This window comes from Motacilla alba, chromosome 4 (genome assembly GCF_015832195.1).
Source record: "Motacilla alba alba isolate MOTALB_02 chromosome 4, Motacilla_alba_V1.0_pri, whole genome shotgun sequence".
In the NCBI taxonomy this organism is placed as follows: domain Eukaryota; kingdom Metazoa; phylum Chordata; class Aves; order Passeriformes; family Motacillidae; genus Motacilla; species Motacilla alba.
This window is the reverse complement of record NC_052019.1, coordinates 19,948,039-19,962,377: the sequence shown is the minus strand read 5'-3', so window position 1 is coordinate 19,962,377 and position 14,339 is coordinate 19,948,039. Positions and strand designations below refer to the sequence as shown.

The 14,339-nt window shown below is 41.8% G+C and overlaps 1 protein-coding gene across 10 annotated transcripts in view; it reads right to left on the bottom strand.

Annotated features, from left to right (window-relative positions):
* The window catches only part of PCDH7 (protocadherin 7), a 269,546-nt gene that overhangs the window by 252,746 nt on the left and 2,461 nt on the right, over window positions 1–14,339 (bottom strand). For 4 of the 10 annotated variants that reach the window (XM_038134881.1, XM_038134887.1, XM_038134889.1 and 1 more), the window contains exon 1: window positions 10,976–14,274. In XM_038134881.1, the coding sequence (XP_037990809.1) occupies window positions 10,976–14,146 (3,171 nt within the window). In that variant the 5' untranslated portion in view covers window positions 14,147–14,274. Of the gene's footprint in view, window positions 1–10,975; window positions 14,275–14,339 lie in introns of those variants that run through there. The other 6 variants (XM_038134880.1, XM_038134886.1, XM_038134888.1 and 3 more) reach the window with 3 other exon arrangements.

The window sequence follows — 14,339 nt, the reverse complement described above, 5'->3', positions numbered from 1 at the left end:
AATGGTGTAGGCTGTATTTTAATTGAGACATTTCAGTGAAGGATAGGAAATTGAGAAATGAGACAGGATATGTTGCATGAGAAGCTTTTATGGCAAAGTCATTTTCTTTAGTTTAAAAAAAAATAACCCACATTGTAAATGCTAAAAAGAAGTCTTTTCTACTGTCAATTACTATAAACCCATCACAAAGTATGAATACTTAGTCCTTAATGCTAAGTCTTTCAAATCCTTGGACTTATTTAATTTATTTTTTTCTTTGATAACAGATGGATTTTCTTTTATCCTTAGTAATTTGCATCAATAGTAGATCATGAAGTCTTATAAATATATAAAGCCTTTTAGAAATATTTGGTAGAGTGATGCTTTAGCCAGCCCTTTCATATTTCTGTAACATTAATTCTCCAGGAAGTTTACTGCATAAATTCAAGAGTTCAGTCCCTTAATATATTTAATTAAGAACTAATATAGAAAAAATGCATAAATTTAGTATTCAAGGTTCCTAGAAAGGTGCACTAATGTGCAGTATTCAAAAGTCCAAGATAAATTTTCAATTCATTCATCAGCTTCTGAAGGGCCAACTAAATAAAACATCAGCCAGTCTCCTTGAATATGAGACCACAAGTGATAAAACATTTTGCAATATAATGAAAACAAAATATTCTTAATGTATGCTGGACAGAGGAATTTCACACTGTTGCTCATCTGAATTGAGGAACAAACAGAAAGATCCAGAATACCAGCAACACTATCAATAATTATTTAGAGAACCAATGTTGCACGAAAAAGGATAAATTATATAAGCATCCAGAGATCTCTGCAAAACACAGGATGGCAAATGCAGAGCCATTTTCAAACACTTGTGCAAGTTTCCTTTACTTCTAAACTAAAGCTGTCTTGTGTATTTTTTTTTTAAATTCTTATACAAAAGCACAGAAAAACACCACAAGTAGCAAGTATTTTAGTAGTGCACCTTACATTTCTACCTAGTAACCCGGTGAATTTAAAGAGAATGAATTCTGGCACCAAGCCCTAGTGAATTCCTGTCTGCTCAAGGGTCTGCCAGTTACTGAACCTGTTGGGTGAACCTACCCATTACACAAACCCACATGCTGCAGAACACCTACTGCACCTCGGGGGTAATTCTGTCAGTTGATAAAGTACTACCCACATCTGCACTGTACTTAGTTCAAATATGTCATACTCTTCTCTTTCATACGCATCTTGTAACAAATTGAACAAAATACGTGACCCAGACTTTGTGTTGCAATTCCTCGGAAAAGCACTCATATGTTGAAGGTTCTATGAAAACAGGTACAACTCTGTTTCACCCTGCTGTCTCTTTTACTCATCAGAATTGACACCTGCTCTAGAAATAGCTGCATTTTACTCCTATACAGAAAAAAATTCATTAAAATAACATTCAACTTAATGGAAATTTTTCTGAATACAATTAAAATTTAGGCCCTTAAGTTGCAGGAAGAAAAGTAAAACATTCAGCATTTAGTCAGAGGAGTCATCTGAGTGAATTTTCTAAATTCACTAAAGTGTGACAGATCTTACCCAAGATCTGGGCTGAGGTTCAGAGGCTGAGCACATAGTGCCTGTTAAGTAGATATTTCTAGTTTCCAGTGCAATTATTCCCTCCATATAAGAACTCACAACATTACTTGAAAATTCAACAAATATTTCTCTTTCAAAGTAAATCAATTACTGTCCTACTGTAAACTTGTATTGCAGTTGGAATATAATTACATGCTCACTGAAAATAGTACTTTTCTAATCCAGCAGAATGATGGATATCCTCTCTCACTATCACACAAGGCATCTGTTATGTCATTATAACCAATTTGGAATGCATGGATGGAGATAAGGAAACTGATTAACTATTTCATTACTCAAATTTTAGGACCATGTAACCTCACTTAGAGCAGGTGTGACATGATGAGATCAGATGTATGTTAAAACCACCAAGACCATAAAAGTTGTGAACAGCAAAAGTAAAAAAAATAGGGGCTTAAAATATCACTGTGAAAATATTAGGAGCAGATGAACTAATGCTTTTGTTTTCTGTTGGTTTATTATCTGTATTTCCACTCTGGTCTTTCACCTTTACAAAGACTGCAAACTACAGAAGTATTTTCTCTTGTACAATATAGTGTTTTAAATAGGACTTGCAATAAACCAAGCAGATTTTCTCAAGCAAATGGCCAGATTTCATCTGAAGCAAAGTTTTGCATTATGAAGTTGATAGGATAGTTTTAGGCCAAGCCTTTCTTGTAAATATGCCTGCAAGGGGTAGGACACAGCTCCATGAACAAACACCATGACCTGTCTGGGGACCAACAAAGGTAGCTTGACATATATATTCTTGCTGTACCATTAGTTTAAGTAAGAATGTGTTCAATACTAAAATTGTACTTTTTTGAAGTATCATTAAAGCCACATCATTTCCAGACCCTTTTAGAAAGATAATTTTACATTTGGATGTAAAGCATGACTAAAACCCACTCTGTTATTTTGCAAATTATACTTATATACATGCTGATAACTTAAATGCAGGAGATTAGCATTCAAACTGATAAATTAGTTTTCTCTATCTGTATTTTCTTCTAGTATGAAGCATTTTTTGAATATTACAACACCTGACACAATTTACTGCAGTTAATACTAGCAAAATTTGATTGATTTTAGAGGCGTTACCTGTAGTTTCACCTGAGATAAACATCAACATGAGAGGTCTGACAATGAATGAAAATTCAGTTAATTGCTTATATGTATTCAGGTATCTGCAGATACAGATTCTGTTCTATTAATTGGCATGTGTATGGCACACATAGTTGAAAATTGTGCTGAAGTTCTCACAGGAAAAATAATTTTAAGCCCTACCAAAGTGCACTACATGCACAGAGTGCTTAATTTTATTTCAAATATTGTTCCTTTAAGTAAACCAAAGGATTTAGTGATTGGTTTTTTGTCTGGCCTTGAGCTGCAGCTACAGAAGACATCTAGAAGACACCCAGGTCTTGTGTCACACGCCCTGAGCGTGCAGCTCTGTGCAGACAATGCAAGAACTCTCAGCCACCTAAGCTGACATTAGGATACTCACCCTCAGATAGCTGAACCATAACCAGAGTGCCATGGCAGTCTCCATAACTTCCTTTAGTTCGTTTTCAACACTGAATTCAGAAATATCATTCTACCCCAGACTGAATCCCTTTAAATGCATTGTCCTGATGAAGGGTCTTTTTTTTACCCAAGGATAAGTCTCTGCGTTAAAGTAATTCTGTCTCTCAAGATTTGGTATCCTAAGGAAGTAGGGGCTACTTCTCATATTTTACACTGCTCCAGGGCTGAAGAGACCTTGACATTTATGCATGGATACACAGAATAAATTACAGCACCCCCTCCCATTTCTCTTTGAGAAGTGTACAACAGACAAAACATTTGACACATAACACAATACATTTCCTGGCCACACCACCAGTCAGGAATCTAATTTGAATGGAGTTTATGGCAGATTCTTCACAATAATCACATGATCATTCAAAATTCAGGAATTTTTATGTTGTCAGGTGGCAATTTTTTTTTTTTTACTTACAAGGTACCATAAAGGAATTTGTTAAGATATGACTGCAAGATAATATTGTCTCTGAATTTTTGGCAGGTGGAATCAGTATTTCTGTATTCTGGTTCTATCTTTGAGCAATTTTCAGCATCAGCTAATACCTACCTTCTGTGCCTAGCCTTAAAAAACTAACTTTACATTATTCATAATTATCTGTAGATAATAAAAGACCTTCTATCAAACACTGATAAACACCAATTTTATTGCTTCCTAATACTGCAAGAATGCTACTTGCAAGGACACATTCATTTCATTCAGTTACAAACTCAGATATTGGAACATCAAATCTGTAGCAAAATCTCTTTTGACAGAAAAATGTTTGCCTCTTAAAAATATACTCACTCTTATTCGTAGTTCATAAGGTAAATTAGGTTTTGAAAGACAAAGATAATGGTTTTCTTCAACTTCTAACATTTGTGCTGTTTATGATCCACTCTGAGTAAAACTGATCTTTTGGGGCTGTGCTGCACCATTTTACAGACTAATGCTTTCAAAACAGCCTTTTGCCTAAATGACAGGAATTTTTTTTACTGGTATAAACAACCAAAAAGTCACATCACTATTACCTACCTTACCGTTTTAAATGGGGCCAGAACATTGTTTTTATTCAAACTTCTAAACCCCAAAATTTACTTTACAGTTTTTCTATATTCTCCTTTCATAAAAAGCAATAATAAAAGGTTCCTCCACACTGCTTGTATGCCCTATAAATACAGTTATTCCCTTGGGTTTTTAAGACCTTCAAAAGTTGTTCTTAATTTTAATTTTAGATCTCTTGTCAGTGAAAATGGCCACATAACAGTGAGCAAATGACTCATACTAAGCACATCTCCACAGAGCTGGACAACTTCAGTGTGTATCACTGACATAATTCAGGAACTTGACTAACTCATACTTCAGTAGAATCACATTTTGAGATTTTGACTTGTGTTCATGACCTGCTCTCAGTTAAATATTTTTAGAGGAAATTGCATTAAAATAAGAAATTAAAAAGTTTATAATCTCCTATGGATTATTCTGGTCTTATTCCATTCTGATTCTTGTCACCCATTTCAGAAGCCCCACTAATCTCAGTTACTCCAGCATTACTGTGATATTTTGTCATCCACAACAACAAAATACAAGTGACCTTGGGAAGTCTGTTTCCTGAAATATGTGGAAAACAGTAAATTAGTCCTAGCTTGAAATATACTTTTACGCATGTCACAGTTTTCTTTTACAAACTTAATTAAAAATTAAAATAATGTAAATTTATATACAAAAAATAACAATAATTTAAAAGATTTTTTTATCCTTGATTGTAGCTGTTGGTCTATTTTTGTTGTTTCCATAATTGATTAAAATTAATGCATAGTATATGCTACAAAAGTCTAAAATCTGATAACAGAAAACAAATTTACTCTTCCAGGGAAGAAAAATAGAAAAATACCATATTTTCAGCACATGCTGAAATAAAAAAAAAAGGTCATCTAAAAAGGTAATTTTTTTTTTTAAATGGAGAAATGTAGAACATAAATTACATGGAACATATTTCACGTAATATGGCCTGAGATTGAAAAAAGTATATTTTGCAGTTTTAACAGTTTCTAAATGTCTGTTGGAAGCAGATTTGTTTAGAAAATCTTCCTGTTAAATCCTGTACTGGGTTGCTCATACGCTTCTATTAGTATTCCCTATATATATATATATATATATATATATATATATATATATATATATATATATATATATATATATATATTCAAAATTATGCTAATCTTGTTAAGATTAGTAATTAGGTGCTAAAATGTTTTACAATTATAGTGAAGAGTTCAGAGTGCTTGTCAAGGATTTAGTTGACTTATAATGCTAACTACTTCTGAAGTTTGTTGATTTTCTTTTATATTTTAATGCAAAACCTAATTGATTCATTTTATATGTCAAAGTAGCCTAGCATATTACTAAGTGCATAAACCCTCTTGAAAGAAAATACCTAAAGGAAAATGAGTGTGAAGCTGCAGAGATGAAACAAAGCTGTACTGATGTCCAATAGCAACTATCCCAAATACTAGAAAACCAGATAACTAAACAAAAACTAAAAAATAATAAAAAATAGAGGGAAAGAGGAAGAAACACGCTCAGAAACATAAATACTGACAGCAATAGTAAAGCTGCTAACCATAGTTATAAACCAAGCTCTCTATGTATAATGCCAGAGAGCTGTCTGAGTTGATAAATCAGATTCTATCCTTTTAAAGATGTTTCTTGCTACCCCTTGCCTATAATAGTTCAGTTCTTTACTTATTCAGAGCATGTATCCTCCTTTACTCAGATCCTGTCCCTTTTGGCTCTGTACATCTCCTGGGAGTGCAGAATGATTCAGTGGTAACTTAGTCATTTGTGCATTGTACAAGATGATTTTACTGGAGAGGAAAAAAATAAAAGCTGCACTTATCAGTGGAACACTTTCTGTTAAATAAAGATAATTAAAGCATCAATGATACATTCATTTCATGTTTAATTAGCCCCTCTCTCATCATCATTCGCTACTGAAGGTGAAATGTGGGTCACTTTTAAAAACTAATTGTAAAATATTTAACATAATGCAAAATGAGAACAGAAAATTGAAAATACTTCTGTACGCTTTTCACTAAATAGTATGAAAGTTAAATGTATGAAAAAAAGTCACCAATGTAAATGTTTATACTCAATACCAATGGTCTCTTTTTTTTTTGACATGGCAGTGCCACAATGACATTGTTATTTTTATGATTATTATACTGTGGTGTATTTGCTTAGCTTAAAGTTGTGAAAAAAAAATTATTCTTTAGAGGTGTTTGGGAATACAAAAAACAGCCTTTGAGATAAGTCTCTCTGTGTATGTTTGTGTCTGTACATAAACAAGAGGACAGATGATGCCCTCCTGTATGGTTAAACTGATTGCCTCCTTAATGGATGAATTTGGGGTCCTATTAGGGCTGCTGGGTATATGTGCATGTTTATGAGGATATTGATCCCTTTAGTTTATAGATTGACGTACATGATAACCAACTAGTTAAAATGCTTCTGCAATATTGCAGCAGACTGATTAATGTTTGAAATGTTATGAAATAAATTAACTGGCTACTGAACAAGGATTTTTTTTTCAGAAATTAATTTCTAAGTATTTCACATTCAGGAAAGTTAGACTTTACAGCAAATGCATATAATTTTGATTAGAGTGTCAGCACACTGCTTTGATAAACATTTTTCTTCATGAAACATTACATTTTCAATGAGAAAAGCCATTGGGATTTTTCATAAAGAATTACAGAGTTAGCAAAGAAAAGCCAATATCTGAAATACAGAAATAATTCTGCACAGGAATTCCTTTACTGTTTCTATAAGTTCCACTTATAGTGAGCAATATCTCTTAAAAATACCAAGCAAAAAACCCTTCAGCATTATGAAGTGTTTTAAAGAGCCAATAATCATTTTTTAGTAAAGCAAGAAAAAAAGAAACCAATATAAGATGATGGCCAAAAAATATAAACATATAAAGAGTTTTTAAAAGGCCTGTTCTTCACAGGGTGGTTATTAAGGTGTGGGTTCATGATTAAAATTTTCTCAGAAATAAAACTGCTTAAATGACACTATTTTGCACTGTGAGACAAAGAGGTGGAGAAGTCTATATTATAAAAATATATCTCTAAATGATAAAATAAACAAGAATTTACAATTAAAATTCATTATGAGATCTATGATTAAGTATGTAACTCTCCAAGCTGTTAAGTGAATCCCCTTAGGCACTGAGCTTTCATTATCTTTGGCTAACTTTGCTAGAAATCCCAGTATCCAGGCTCCTCACAGGCAATGTGCAGCACCTGGAGGTTTCAAATTTTAAATCCGTGATCCAGAAAAACATTTACTTAAACTCATCCCCATTCAGTAAAACACTTCTGTACAGCTTTAACTTTTGGCAAGTGATTAAGACCTGTGGAATTTAAGTGTTTTAAACATTTCTAGTGCTTTACTGAAAAGGAGGGAATTGATAAGTGAGAGGCTAAAAGAATATTTCAGAGTGATACCATGCTAAGTAAGACAAGGATAAGAGTTAAACTTGTAAAAGATATCCTAAAAATAGTGACTGTGAAATTTCAGAAGCCTACTGAATACTGAATTTTGTTTTAAACTTTATATAAAGACATGATGTCAGAAGGAGGAGAGTTACAAATTGTTTGCAGTTTTCTCCAGTTAAGGTCTCTTATACAGTCCTGTATCAAACACGATGTATTTTGAAACTCATATGAGAATTCAACACCTTAAAAAATAAGTATCAGATCCTGGGAATGAAAACAACCCGTGTTCCCTGGGGTACACCAGTCAGTCATGTAAGTAGGGACTTTATTCCTGACTGCTGTATTGTAGTTATAGGAAAGTATCAGTTACCAATTCTAATTACACTAATGGGTAATTAGCATCACTCCCATCTCCAGTAACTTAGAGCAGGTATGTTCTGCAGTGTCCACTTATTTATTCTAAAATTTTATACACTGTCTAATGTCTCCTTAGAGCAAAGGGAACTGAAAATGAGTAAATAAAGGCAGTCTTAGAGATTTCAAGTAGTCACCCTACCACAGTCATACCATTATGCTACTGGTTCTGTTCCACAGGTACAGCAGAACTATGAAACAATCTGATATACACCCCATCAGAACCCTTTGTCTGCATCTGCTTCACATTTCTCTCTAAACAATTGTGCTGAACAAGAGCTCCACGTGGTTTGGGTGTTAAAAATCCTCAGGTGTTTTGCATGCTAAACTGAGAAATACTGCACTGTCAATATTTGAGATGTGAAAAGTGTACATATTGTTTATGCAAGTAAGTCTTAATGTCCTCAGTACTATGTAAAATGAGCAAAAGTGTACAAATGTCACTCAGCAACAAGCTGGCAAGTACACATAGGAAAGTGGAAACAGAGGGTTTGTGACTGATAGACTCTCCCATAAAGTCTGTTATTTAACACTACCTTTACTGTTTTCTTGGACAATTTCCAATTTATGTGCATGCTTTACAAGTGTGAAAATACTCTCTACATGTTTAAAAATAAATAGATAAGACATTAGAATACTGGCTATAAACTACTTGAATAAGTGAACATTCATAACAGGCTAAATATTTAACACAAGAGAACTATCAACACTGGTTGAAACTGGTTTGCAGTAAACAACTTAAGTAATGGAGCAATTCAAGGTGCACTACTTTGTAAAAGTGCAATAAAGCCATTTCCTTATACTAAGTTTACTCATATGTTTTATATCAAAAGAAACCTTGGAATCTATTAAGTAATTCAAAATATATTACTGTATTACAATCTTAAACAAGTTTGAGGGTTTTTTTACCAAGAAAAACAAAAATTTGTAATGTGTATTCCTTTACCTTTCCTACTCTTAGAATACAAGTCATTCTTTTACACTGAAATTAAACTACACTTTAACATATTATAATCCATATGTTTAGATGAATTGCAGTATCAAGAAAGAAGTGATATCTGATTAGCATATATTCCACTGCTACTTTTATTCCAGTGTTTGCTAAAATGGCATAATCTACTCTGTGCTTAATAAACCTTAGGAGATGAAAGATAAAGAATTTAGTAATCTGTATTTTATACAGACTATTCTCAAACTGAAATTGTGATGTACTGTCTAGGACAGCATTAATCAAATGTGTCACACAGAAACCACTGTGTCAAACGTTCTATAAGTCTGTATCACTTGCACAGCCACATATACAAAAGCACTGCTGGATATTACAATCACACTATTTTGGTGACCTGAAAGACTGAAGGGGGAGGCTTACACAATTAGTTTTATGCTACTACATGTTAAGTATTTCTGAGCAGAATGCAAATACTGGCAACACTTGTAAAACTTCAAATTTGGTAAGCTAGCAAACGTTTCAAAGTACAAAAAAAAATGTCATAGTGTACCATATTTGCATGGTCATAACTGGAAAAGAAAGCATTTTTATCAAACTAGTCAGAATTTCCCTGTTCCAGATTTGGCTGTGTAGTTACATGAATCAGCATTCATTTGCCTCTAGCTTCCTGTGTAACGTGCATTGTAGTTGAGAAAACGTTCAGGATGTTATCTTATACGTACTATCGCCCAAAAAGTACTCCCCCAAGAAAGAGGCCTCTGTTCAGGGTACATAAGCGTCTTATAACGTCTTATAAAATAAATGCAAGCCTTCACTTAGAAGCTTGATTCCCCTCTGTGCTATCCCTATCTTATCTCAAGGACTGTAAAGACTGTCCCTACCATCACCAGTTTTAGGCTATCGGAGCTTCACTGAACCGAGTCCTGGCAACCCAGTCGGGACCAGAGCCAGCCACTCGTGGCAGCCCTGAAGGCACATTTCGCTCCGAGAGGTCTCACGGCTACAAACAGAGCAATGCAGCAGCTGGGCGAGCAAATTAGGGCCTCTCAGCGTGAACGAAATTTCATGGCATAAGCAAGAGGGGCATTAAAAAAAAAAAAAAAAAAAAAAAAAAAAGCAATGAGAGCATAACATACTGAGGTGCGGTTCTAAACTAACGCTGCAATGAGTGCAAATCTCTGTGGTGTAAACTAGAGCACAGATAGGCTGTGTAGATTATTTAAGCCTTTTGGTCCTAATGAAAGACCCGGTAATTACAGCCATTAACGCTTCAGAGATGCGGCTGCAAATCCACTCTCACGCACAGCTTTAGGAAGCGTCAGGCAGGCAGCAACCCCCTTTCCCCGAAACCACTGGCTGCCGAGGCGAAACTTTGCTCCTCAGCCGGAGCTGACACATCCCTAAGGCTGGGAAGGCACCTCGGGGCGGGGGGAAGTGCCGGGACAGGCTGATGGAGGCGGGCCGAGCAACGGGAGGGGGACGGCGGCTCCGCCTGGTGGGGGGTCCTGGTCTCCCTTCGACCCCCCCAAAACCGCCGGGTTTGGCCTCGGGGCCCGCGGCTGATAAAGGCATCCCAGGCTGCCTTCCAGATCGCTGTCGGGACTGGCAACAGAGCCCCCGGCCTCCGCTGCCTCTGCCGCGGGGCAGCGCCGGCTGCACGGACGGGCTGGTTGGCTGCCGGGTCTGATAAGCGGAGGCAATGATAAAAATTACAGTAATAGCAATAAAGATGTCTGACTGTCCTTCCTTCGTGTTGTGTGCTGGTCTGTGCGCTGACTGCCTGCCTGGAGGGAGGGGGAGGGAGGGCACCGGACTGAACGGGTCGCTGAACCTTGGCGGGGTGTGTGCCTGTGCCGGTGTGGGAGGCGGGGGGACGGGCACCCCGCCTCGCTGGCCCGCTCTGTGTGCGTGTGTCTGCGTGATGGGGCCCGCGGGCTGCAGCGCTCTTACCTGCTTGCTGTACTTGCTGCTGGCCTGGCAGCTGTACTCGGAGCAATGGTCCGAGCCGATGGAGATGTTGTCGCCAGCGCCCACGAAGGTGTTTGCTGGGGGTAGGTCCTGCACGGCCTGGTGCTTTTTGCCAGCAGTGGGAGACTGTGGGTGCAGCTGGACTGTGGGCAGTGGTGAGCTGGACTTGTAGTGCCTGGCCAGGTCAGGGCTGCCCGGGCCACCGTTGACCGAGCGATACCGGCCCATGCCAGGGCTGTCCGAGAGCTTCTCGTTCACGCTGTCATAGCGCTGTCCATTGGGCTTGGAAGCCTCAACGGTAACAATGCTGCTGTAGAGGGGTTGCTTGCCCTTCTTGCCTTTCTTGTCCTTCTTGGGCTTCTTGGCCTTGTCGTGCTGCTGGGGAGTGAAGAAATCCTCATGGTCCTTCTTGCCAGCCTCGTAGCCATGCTTGCCCTTGGATCGGCAGTAGCGGGCCATGACCACCACGAGGATAAGAAGGATGACGGTCATGATGCCAGCCACCACACCAATGACTATGCTAAGCCGCTGCTTGCTCAGCTCGTAGCTGGGATCACCAGCAATGTCCTGGGCCAGTGGGGTGTGAAGGCTGCGAGCCACCTGGCTCTCCACCACAGTGGCGTTGGACAGGCTCTCATTGACAAAGACATGGAGCAGGGCAGTGGTGGACTGGGGCGGCTGCCCACTGTCATTCACCTGCACAACCAGGCGGTGCAGGCCATAGTGCTTGGGGGCCAACTTGCCCACCAGTGACACCACACCACTGGCCGGGTCTATTTCAAAGAGTTTGAAGGGGTTGCCCCCAACAATGCTGTAGTTGAGGTCAGCATTGAGACCGGTGTCAGCATCAGTGGCGACCACTGTGGCCACCACGGTGCGCATGTTGCTGGAGGGTGGCAGCACAGTGTAGGAGCTGTTGCTGGGGAAGGTGACAGTGGGTGCATTGTCATTCTCATCCATCACAAAGAGAGACACGGTGGCTGTGGCAGAGCGTGGTGGCTCACCCCCATCCACTGCCTTCACCTTAAAGGTGTAGCTGGTCTGCTGCTCACGGTCAAAAGAGACTGTGGAGAAAATGGTTCCAGTGTCATTCTCAATGGAGAAGATGCCAGCTGCTTGTTCGTGGTCTCCAGGCTGAATGGAGAGGCTGAGCTCAGCGTTGCGGCCCTTGTCAAAGTCCATCACAGTCACCATGCCCACGGGGCTGTTGGGCTGCAGGTTTTCTTTCACATAGAAGGTGAATACGTCCTGCATGAAGCGCGGCTCGTTGTCGTTGCGGTCTGACACTCGCACCACCACTGTGGTGGAGCCCTGCAGTGATGGCACCCCCTTGTCCCGGGCCGTCACCTGAAATTCATAGGTGTCCCGCTGCTCACGGTCCAGCACTGCCTGCACCGACACATCCCCAGAGTCAGGGTCAATGCTGAAGATGCTGCCCGGTGTCTCTGAGGAGAGGGGCGAGGCCTCCAAGGAATAGGTGATCTCAGCATTCTTGCCACTGTCCGCATCTGTGGCAACCACTGTGGCCACCCTCTCTCCAGGCAAGTTGTTCTCTGGAAAGGAGACCTCCAGCACGGCCTGGCTGAACATGGGAGGGTTGTCATTAGTGTCCCCGACTCGCACCAGCAAGGAGTTGTTGCTGGACAAGCTGGGGCTGCCTGAGTCCACAGCCACAATCACAACATTGTAGTCACGGACAGCTTCATAATCCAGAGGGGCCGAGGTGTGGAGGAAGTACTTGCGCTTATTCTGTGGCTCCCCTTCACCCTCACTGGCTGGTTTGAGCTGGAAGGGCACATCGCCTACCACGGTGCAGGTCACCACACCATTTTCACCTTGGTCCCGGTCTGACACCTGCACCAAGGCAATGGGGGTGTCCACCAGCACATCCTCGGCCACGCTTGCCACCCCATCCCGGAGCGGGATGCGCCCAATTTTCCGGATATCAATGGTGGGCACGTTGTCATTTTCATCCCGGATGTTCAGCACGACAGTGGCCTTGTCTGTCTTGGGGGGCTGGCCCCGGTCTCGGGCCATGACAGTGAAGCGAAGCTGGTTCACCTCCTCCCGGTCGATGCGGTGCAAGACGCTGAGCCAGCCCGAGGTCTCGTCCAGCCGCAGCAGGCGCCTGACGGACTCCGTGGCCGCCCCGAAGACATACTCGATCTGTCCATTCACTCCCACGTCCAGGTCGGTGGCTCGCAGCTGCAGGATCGGGGTCCCAGGGCTGCTGTTCTCTGCCAGGTCGGCCTCATAGACGCTCTTCTCAAAGCGGGGGCTGTTGTCGTTCACGTCGGTGATCAGCACCCTCAGGATGGCCTGCGAGGACCGCGCCGGGTCGCCGCCGTCCCGCACGCGAAGGCTGAGCTCGTAGGAGTCCCGCTGCTCCCGGTCCAGCGCCCCCTTGACGATCAGCTGCGGCTGCTTCTCCCCGTCCAGGGTGTCGGCCACCTGCAGCTCGAAGACGCTGCTGCGGGCCGCCGCCTCCGCCTCCTGCCGCCGCTTGCTGCCGCCGGGGAAGGGGGCGCTCTCGGGGGCCGCCGCCGCCGCGCCCCCCCCGCCGCCGCGCCGGCCGCCGTCCCCGCCGGGCTCCTGCAGCAGCTCGTAGCGCTCGATGCCGTTGCGGCCGAAGTCCCTGTCGGTGGCGGTGGGGAGCAGGTAGAGGGTCCCCACGGGCCGGTTCTCCTCCACGGTGAGCGTGAGGACGGGGGAAGGGAAAGTGGGGGTGTTGTCGTTGATGTCCAGGATGATGACCCGGCCCTCGAAGAGGTCCACCCAGCTCTGCGAGGGGCCGATGACCGACACCTCGAAGTCCAAGAAGCACTCGTTCTCGTCGAAGATCATCTGGCACTGCGGCAGCTTTTCGCGGTCGATGCGCCGCTCTGTGGTGCTCAGCTCCCCGGTCATGTTATCGATCTTGAGATAGTCGGAGCCCGACTCCAGGCTGAATGTCACCTCTCCAGAGCCCGTCACGATCCCCAGGTCGGAAGCCACGTTGCCGATGCGGATGTCGGCGGGTCCCTCCTCGGCCAGCCGGTACTTCAGGAGCTGCTTAGCCGCTGCGAGGCTGACCCAGAGCGGCGGAGGCTGGAGGAGCAAGAAGCAGCAGCAGCAGCAATGCACAAAGCGAAGGAGGGTCCGCATCTTCCTCATCGTCCTCGTACCGAAACCCCCCGCCCTCCTCTCACTCCCACCTGCCCCCCAATAAGCTCCCCTGATAAGCCAACAGTGCGGCTGAGAGTCCAGGTGATCAATTATAAAATCCTTCTATTTCTGGAAACTTATTGTCTCATGACTGGTGCAATTGGTGGTCAAAACCCTGCTGCTGGCTCCTCTGCTGCTCTCC